This window comes from Mchenga conophoros, linkage group LG4 (assembly GCF_057382185.1).
Source record: "Mchenga conophoros isolate Kocher_MC1m ecotype Shallow Benthic linkage group LG4, M_conophoros_male_GT1.1, whole genome shotgun sequence".
Taxonomy (NCBI): Eukaryota; Metazoa; Chordata; class Actinopteri; order Cichliformes; family Cichlidae; genus Mchenga; species Mchenga conophoros.
In genome coordinates, this window is record NC_140529.1 from 24,123,513 (window position 1) to 24,132,945 (window position 9,433).

General features: G+C 40.7%; 1 protein-coding gene and 1 non-coding gene across 2 annotated transcripts; both read right to left on the reverse strand.

Moving 5' to 3' along the window:
• Positions 1 to 219: 219 nt before the first annotated feature.
• Positions 220 to 301, reverse strand: trnal-uag (transfer RNA leucine (anticodon UAG)). The gene has a single exon. It is a non-coding gene; the product is annotated as a tRNA-Leu (tRNA).
• Positions 302 to 2,496: 2,195 nt separating this feature from the next.
• Positions 2,497 to 9,406, reverse strand: cdr2a (cerebellar degeneration-related protein 2a). Its single transcript, XM_085271152.1, has 7 exons — positions 9,050 to 9,406; positions 6,882 to 6,994; positions 5,961 to 6,109; positions 5,644 to 5,820; positions 4,087 to 4,401; positions 3,656 to 3,932; positions 2,497 to 3,518 (listed from the first exon to the last, which is right to left on the reverse strand). Exons 1-7 carry the CDS (start codon positions 9,330 to 9,332, stop codon positions 3,243 to 3,245), a joined length of 1,590 nt encoding a protein of 529 aa, XP_085127278.1. The 5' UTR covers positions 9,333 to 9,406; the 3' UTR covers positions 2,497 to 3,242.
• Between the last annotated feature and the right edge of the window lie 27 nt (positions 9,407 to 9,433).

Sequence of the window (9,433 nt, forward strand, 5' to 3'; positions counted from 1 at the left end):
ATCAGTGTTGGTTGAAAGCTCAACATTGTCATGTTTGAAGCTGCCACATGGGGGAGCACTTGCACTGCATAAGAATGCCAAGGGTTACCTGCAGCGTTAAAATTCACATCGTCGCTTGGACATTTAATATGTTATTGATGACATCCGGTCCAATCTACCTGTCTACGGCCTTCCACATACTCAACTGAGTCATAGCTAATCCAGAAAATAATACATTCTTGGCAGCGGTGGGATTCGAACCCACGCCATCGAAATGACTGGAGCCTAAATCCAGCGCCTTAGACCACTCGGCCACGCTACCACACCTTTAGTTCTCGGATACTTAGATTTAAATAACACGTCGTAAGGTCGTGTAACCTGTGATGCGTTCGCGTCGTTTCGTCACGTCTTTCAGAAACGTCCGCCTTTCTATGCCGCAGAGAAAAATAAGGTGACAAAATAAAGGAAAATGCATAAACCCACGACACACTGAAGCCCTCTGGGGGCTCTGATATGCAGCACAGGTCATTTTGCTTTCATGATTTATGTTCAGTTCATCACTGCAAATGATCACAGTGGTCTGATGGAAATTAAAATGATAAGAATCATATGATAGGGAAGTTGCAGTCAACCGATCATACAGACAACTTTGATGGACAATGTTTACCACTGTATTGCTCATTAATTTACAGACCCCTGGGCCCACATGTTTGATGGGCTCCAGCCTCTGATATTGAACAGAAAATGCAGCAGCCAGAGATAGTTCATTAGTTTGCCATATGACTACAGGTGTACTGAGCTATCTACACCTGTAGTCCTTCTCATATCTTTAGGGGGTTCTTGGCATCTGCCTGACGAGCTCCTATTCTTCTACATATCCTCTCATAAATATCATCTACCAAACACACTTGGATGGGTCCCCATGTGACGCTGACTCCCTACCCATTCAATATCTGTCTTATTCCATTCCAGATGAAGGAATAGTGTGAGGAGAGACCCAGATCCAGAGACTAATTACTGCCCCGATGGCTCTTTGGTAGCTCATGGTGGTCCATAAACCTTAACAATGCACTTTATGTTGCTTTCATCTGTCTGTATTTTATACACTGTTGGATGTTTCAATATTAAATTTGTTTTAATCTACTTTATCTTAATCGACCAGGTAACTGCAGCTGCCAGCTGCAACTCCTTTCTTTTTTATTTTTAATATGGAAGTTTTCAAGTAAAGTGTGAATGTTATATGCACTCAATCAAATCAATTATATCATCTGGTGCAGATCAAATGAACTTTTGTTGCTCAAAACAACACTGGATTATGTTCTTGTGAAACTGGCTGACCACCCCCAAAATGATGGAAACTACTTTGCTAATGGTGCCAATACAGTAAAAGGTCATTGTTCAAACAGTGTAAATCATTTCAGGAAAAAAAAGATGATGCTTCCTCCACACACACAGTTCATTGTTAGCCAGCCATTTCTCTCTGTACCATTTCATTTTCACTTGGTCTAGTTTTTCCACACAGCCGTCTGCTGCCTGCTTATCTGATGGCTTTGTGAGGTTACCACGTGCATGTCTTGCTAAGACCTGTCCCTTAGGGCGAGCATGGTATGCAAACTTCTTGTTTGGAGGTTTAAAGGATTGGGAACTAGTGGCAAGTAGGGTAATTATGAAGAGAGACAAAAGGTTGTTTATTTATTTGCTGTGCCAGCGTACACAAGGTCTCAGTGACCTTTAAGAATGAGGGCAACTCTGAGCTTTGCAGAAAATATGCTTCACTACTGTTGTGTGTGTTGATTCGATTTTCTCTCCCACAAAAACAGCAGCATTACAGATAACGGAGTTTATTTTTTAACGGTTGCTTTTATAGCAGTGTTCACTTTATTAGGTAACAGAAGTTTAAGAGAGGAAAGAAATAAGAGTCCATATGGTACATACTCCTAAGGTTGTTTTTCATCTGCTGATAGCTCACAATTATGCACTGAAATGAAGAACAGGTTGAAACATATCTGCTCAAAAACAATGCAGTGATGCCATCTCTTAGATGTATGAAGAGAAAAAAAAAAAAAAAAAAAAAAAAAAAGCATGCTGCAAAACAGTCTGCACCTTTTTAAAAAAAAGAAAAAAAATATATATTATTTTTTTTTTCTGTGCACCTCCTAACAAGAGGTTTGCATACCATGCTTGCCCTAAGGGACAGGTCTTAGCAAGACATACACGTGGTAACCTCACAAAGCCATCAGATAGCAGGCAGCAGACGTCTGTGTGGAAAAACTAGACCAAGTGAAAATGAAATGGTACAGAGAAAAATGGCTGGATTGCTGTAGGTAACAATGAACTCTGTGTGTGGAGGAAGCATCATCTTTTTTCCTGAAATGATTTACTTTGCTAATACACACACACACACACACACACACACACACACACACACACACACACACACACACACACACACACACACACAGTCCAAAGGGAGAAGAAGAAAAAAAAAAAAAAAAAAAAAACTAAAGACAACATTGATTTTATTTTTTTTTATGCTTTGTTTAATTTTGTGTTTCCACCATAGAAGAAGCACCACATTGTACATGAAGTTTCACTTTGATTAAATTTTCTCAGAAAAATAAATAAACATTTAATCATCTCTAATCTTTTGTTATTAAATAAATAAAACTGAACTCAGTCATGAAAAGTGCAGAGCCTTTCTGTGTCTTTCTGGTGTTAACACACTCGTTTTCCAGTGTCCACTTACTGTACGTTTTGCTCTTAGTGTGCCACCGAACCACCACTGGTGAGCCAACTAATGCCAACTTCAAAAAACCTACTTACACTAACAATTAAACTCCTTAGACTTCCAATATTACAACAGTCCAACTTCTCAGTTTACACAACTCTGACTTAACCGCCATCTTATCAAACACTGTAACACAGCGTAACACCCTTACATGTGCCTCTCTCTTCCAAACACCAAAGGGCCCAGTGGTCACGGGGCAGCCATTACAAAAAAGAAAAAACTGAATACTATTGCAGGCGGACGTAATACTTTTGGATTTAAGTCAGTCTGCATGTGAAAATGTGCTTTTTGTTCATTGATCCAACTATAAATATTTCTCACAACAAATATAATACATCTAGCTACTTTTTGCCACTTAATTTTTGATAAGGACGCAACAGGCATGTCTAAGACTTTGAGGGCCTGAAAGCATTTACAGCACCTGCACCCTCTGAACAGTGTAACAGAGAGCAAGTCATATTGAGATGAATAACATTCAGTTGGAGGATTCATCGTCCCTGACCGGTTGTTCGTTTCCGCTGAGGTCCTCTTTGGTCTTTTGGATGCAGGTGAAGATCTCCTTGAAGAGAGCCTTGTACTCCGGCTGCTGGCCGTCTTCAAGAAGCACGGACAGATCAGACAGAGCTGCAGAGCTAGACAGGCGGCGGCGGGAGCGGCCGCTGGCAAAGGGACTGCTGGATGTCTGGACAGCTTTGTGGCTGAGCTCGTCTGAGGCTTGCTGGCATCGCTGTAACAGCTCATCGTATTTCACCTGGAAAACAAACATATTTTAGGGAAATCTTTCTTCAGCTTTCAAACAGAACAAAAAAAAAAAACCAAACTTTTGCATCAAACATTCTGACATAGAAGATATTTTTTTAGGAATGCTCTGTGCCACAGATACACCACCTGCAGTGCGCTGTACTGTGCATCCACCTCATTGAGCAGAGAGATGCCCCTCTTTTTCACAGCCTCGGCTCGACGTATACATAGCTGCTCGTGACTACGGAGAATTTCATCTGGGTTTGTTGCCTTCAACACGCTGTCACTGTTGCACCTCTGTCGGCCGTATCTGCTCTGCTCCTCGACAGTTTCAGTCTTCTCCTCTGGCTTGCTTTGCTCTGGGCAGGGCTTGTCCTCCGAGGCAAAGAATACGGTGTCAGGCACCAGCAGCTCGTCAGGTTTCCTGACAAGGGTGAGAGTGAAGGGGAACACGCGCATTTAAAAAATATAAAATAATAAAATTACACACTTTGGCTGAATGTCAACAGCAATATCAGAAATAGAGCTAAAATAATTTCACAGTTTGAATCTTCTCCATGCATAACATCATCATCAACCTTTTGGTGCAGTCGGCGCGCCACAGAAGCTGCAGCTGTTCTACTTCGGCCTCCAGCTCCTTTTGTCTGGCCTGGTAGCCTGACAGCTGGACCAGCTGCTGTTCCAGGGTGCTGTTTTCCCTTGCTGTCAACTCCATCTCCCGCTCTGCAGCCTCCCTGCGGCTCCGCTCAGCAGCTATCTGGCTTTGAAGCGTTTGGATGGAGCGCTGGAGAGCAGCGTTCTCCTCCTCTGGGTCTGGTTGCTTTTTTCGGTCTTGAAACGAGCCATAAGGTGACCAGAGTCCATCCACAAGGTGACTGCCATTGGCTTGATACCTTAGGCAGTGATTAAAGAGCTTATTAGAGCATCACTTTGAGAGAACAAGTAACAAAAGCGATACTGAGGTGAGTTGTTGAGAATATCCTGAAGTGATAAGTGCTGCCAGCGTTACTGAAATATTCTTTGAACTGGATCTAACATGGTTGGACTCAGACACTAACAAACTCTCTTACAATGTGAGAATGAAATGTTTATCATGGTGAAAGTGATTTTTCATTCTTCTTAAAAGGTCCAATTTGATAGTGTAGGAAATTATAAAATATTGAAAAGACAATAATAAAAAAAAAACAAAAACAAAACTTCATAATGCAAAGTAGATATTGTCATATTAATTTAATTAAACATTAGGACAGGTCTGAGTCATTTTTGCTTCTAAGGTTTTTAATTTAACGTCCTTTTACAACAAAGACATTTTATGACCTTACATTTCTCAACAAAATTTAATACCCAAAGACTAAGAATCTGCAGAACTCCCGTTACTATTTTGACTTTTTCAATAAAACTGTCCTCAAAATCTAGTTCAGAGAAGCTCTGAGTTGAATTACTACCATACACTTCGAGCACTTAAGCTTTATTAGCAGCAGAGAGTAAATTTCCCTGTCCTCTTGGCAGAGGTTACTTGGGTCTCTAAGCAGTCTGAGAAGAATCTTTATTGTAATTTTTAATGCATTAATATTACATAATTCTTTTCAATGTCATTTAAAGTCCACTACACCTAAACCATTAAATAAATTTCTAGACAGATCGTTCAAAATTTTTAAAGGCGACAGTTCTACAAAATACACCAAATAAGTGACGTGAGATGCAGCAGCCGCATAAGTAAACAGTGACAATGGGGGAGGATTAGCTTCCCTCCCTCATGGATTATAGCTAAAGTAAGCTCTCTGGGTGACCTGAAGATGTCAAGTCAGCATACGTGACATGAGACAGCAGCGTACTGAAGGTACCACAGCATGAGAAAACGGACCCCAGCTCTCAGTGTTGAGATGCTTTCAGCTTCCCTTTTCTTCTTTGCTTTCATGTCAAGGAAGAAAGACGCTGAATCATATTTCTTGGTGTTGCCAGATAATTTGAGGCCATGTTTCATTGATGCTTTTTCCAAGAGTACCGAGACAACTCACTGTCTTTAATCCACAATGCTAGGTACAGTTTACCACACCATTTCCTCTGTGAAAACAGTTCCTCTAAAGATGAGCTATTAGCATTGTGTTGCTAAATGTGGATGATGAAAATAGTACCTGTCATGGTGCAAGTCATACAGCTCTTTAAGACAGGACACGCTCTGTGCTCCAAGGCTGCGCCTCTGCTCTGCCAGCTCTCTCTTATTTCGCTCTGCTTCTGCAGTCTTTAGTTCCCCGACTTGGGCCTGCAGGTCCTCCATGAGGGTCTGAAGCGCTTCGATGGTCTCAGTTAAACTGAAGGAAAACAAAAACAAAAAAAACCAAACACCCGACAACATGTTAATGTGGTATATTTTTTATTGGAAGCTGACTGGGTGGATAATTATTTAAAACACAATTTGAAAGGGTAATTCACAAATAACTGGTAGACTGACTTTTGGATCTTGTGTTGGGCCATGCGGTTGTCCTGCACCAGCCTCTGATTGCCTTGCTCCAGATCCCTGGCTGCCGTGTCTAGCTGCTCATACACTTTGGCATGCTGGTCATTCATCTGACGCAGCAGCTCCACTTGCTTGGTTAAGTACTGGTATAGAAGAGAGGGAAAATAATAATAATAATAATAATTTCAAGTTGGAGTAGCACCACTCCTTAAATTTTTCCATGTCCCAACTTAAAATCAAGCAAGCATTTCTCCAGACCTTTTGTAGTTTCGTGAAACAAAAGCACACCTCTGAGACTGGAAAGGTGGGTAGCCAGTACAATGTGGGTCAAAGAGATGTATTGGGATTACCAAAACAACCTCTAGAAATCCTTACACCGAAGACGTAAACAAATTAAGGCTCTTATGTGTGCTGACCTTCTAAGTGCCGTGTCCTCCAACTCAGATCATCAGCAGTTTACGCATGCGCTGTCTTAGAACTAAAATATGAGTCTCTCTGCTATTGGATGTTTATTATTTTTAGAATACAAAAACAAAATTTTATTGACTCTAACACAAAATCAAAACCAGGAACAGTGTCCAAGTAAAACAGTGGTATTCTGTTACTGGAAAACCAGTGAAAGTCTTCAAATAATTAGGTAGACAAATGATCTGCTCCTTGCCAAAGGCTTATTAGATCAGACTGGGTAGGATTAGCTTTTACTCCAACCTATTTTCAGCTGTGCCAATTTCACAATGACTTTCCAGTCGGACAGCTTTTCACATGTCTCAGCATGGACTTTTCTCAATGAGCGACCTCTAATCATGGACTCATTCACGTAAAAATCAACCAGAATCTGCATACACTGACAGACAAATTCTGGAGCACATATTGAGCCTTAAAAACTCAGATTAGTTCCTTCCTAAAATCTATCACCTCGATTTCCTGCAGCTGCTCCTGGTTGGTGGAGTACATCTGCTGCAGGGCCTGCTCCAAGTCATGGTTTCTGTCGAGGAGGGTTTTCCCCAGCTCTGCTGCCAAATGAAGATCTGTACAAAAAAAAAAAAAAAAAAAAAAAAAAAAAAAGGAGTCAAGTAAAACACGCAAACACAAGTTTCGGGATGGACTCAGTGCCCGAATACAGACAGCTGAAAGAATTAGGCAAGTGTGTAAGCGTAGCCTTGCGCCAGTGCCACCCACAACAACAACTCATTGTCCCTCACCGAGGAATCTAAGGCATGCCTTGTGACCCCTTTCCCCTACTAAATTCTCATGAGTACTGGATCTTGGCCAGCCATGTGAAGCTGGTCTTTTGTGGGACTACTAAGTGCAGGGAATAAAAATGCAATTAAACCAAGCCAAGATAAACTTTAAATGTCACTAACAGAGATGGCAAAATTAACACATTTTTCATTCAAGAAGGACAGGAAATTGTGTTTGAAAAGGGCCTGGCAGAAGCTGAAGTACTGATGCAACCTCTTTACTTACGTAAAAGCAAAAAAAGCACAGAGGCTGAAGTGTACTCAAAGTATAAATTTAAAAAGTAGCTACTCAAAGGACATTTATCCTTTCCATTTTTGTGCAACGCTCATGTACTTTTGACACGTTTTTGTGTTCACTGCACACGTTTTACATACTTTTATTTCTACATCTTCTAGGTTAAGCGTGTGCAATCAGAACTAACAGTGCGTACACCAGCAGGATTATAAAGTAACGTTTTGTGGGGAACAAACGTAAAATAAACAAGTGAACTACCTAATAATCTTAAATCATACTCTGAAGCCCATAAAGTTAGTGGAGGAGATGAAGTGGCATACATTTCTTCCTAAATCTCTTCGTGTAAATGCTAAGCATTTTTGTTGTTATCCATGCCCACTGAGGAATGCTACAGGAAGTCATTCTTCCCGCCTGCTGCCAGTGAAGGCAGCAAATTTTTCCTACAAGTTCATCTATTCAATCATGATACTAAATGATTAACAATTCTCAGTTAGTAGTTGTTGTTTTTTTTTTAGCCCTGGGATAGACTGGAGACCTGTCCAGGGTGTGCCTCTGCCCTGTGCAACCCCTGAAATTGAACAAGCATAAGAGACTGGACAGATGGATGGATGTGATAAAATATACTTGTAAGATGGGCAGCATGATTTTCCTCATCCCAAAAGGAAAATCTACTTTATTTTAGGATATAAATTACAAATAAACTTTAATTGGTTGGTCAGTCATCTATTTTCAACTATCTGGCCATTTCACATCACTAAATTATAACCTAACTCTGGTTGCATTCATATAACAATGCAAACAATGTAAACAACACATTCACAGATCAGCCACACCACACACATAATTATGTTCAGTGTCACAGCTTCCTCTTCCTTACTCCTTCTTATTCACAGTGATATTGGTTAGATGATCTGTGTGGCTCGCTTAGAAGCACAGACAGGGGTCATGTTAGTCTGAAAACAATAAACACAGAGGTGACAGCCTCAGGAAATCCTGGCTGTGTAGGAGACCTCATGTGGATTGCATGCCTATTGTGGGTCTGTGCCACAAGGACTTCAATTTCAATTTAATCTGTGAGCTCTTATTTAGGGGCTTTTCTCACTGTTTTTCCTAAGGCTCTTACAACTAACATTAGTGATAACACTTCAGCTAATAGTAAAATTATTTCAAGTATATTTTTGAACAAACCTAAAACTAGTGTTTTAGGTTTTAGGTTTAGTGTTAGTGTTGGTCAATTTGAAGTGATCAACAAGCATGAGGAGGCCCTGATGCAGAAGTTTATTGAGACATCCTCATGGCTGTGAGTCAGTTTTACAATGAGTTGTGTTTACATTACTAATACCTATTCTGGATGTGTTAAATATTACCTCTACCAACTAATTTAACACTTAACCTAGCATAAAAATAGCATAACTAAATAAAAACTCAACTTTAATAAGCAAACTCACTCTGGAGACTAACTGAAACTTAACTAAAAAAATAGCAGACAGTAGCAGTAACGCTCATTAATTTACTCATTTAAAATAAAACAAAACTGGAGTAACACAACCTGCCCACACAGACACAGTCAGAGTTAGGGTGCGACCTCAGGGCTGAGCGGCTCTTACCGTGTTCGAGCTCTTGCTGGTTGTACCAAGACTCTCCATTCTTCTCAAATTCTTCCTCCAAAATCATGTCGGTTAGCATTTTCAAACCGAGGGGTGACCCAAAACTCCACCCGACAGAAGCCCCACACACTCGAGTTTGACGGCTAGAAGCTGACCGCAGTCCACCACCTCGAGTGGTCAAACGTAACTCACATCGTCCCCGGTGTGTGAGAGGCTTTAAAGTCTGTTGTCTACAGCAACGTGGCAAATCACCCCAGCATCCGGCAGGAGGCAGAAAGAGCATATACGAAATTTAATCGATTAATTAAAAAACGCACTGAACACATTTTACTTGTTTTTTATCCTTATGCACAGTTAAATAAAGTTACAATAAGGAATGACAGT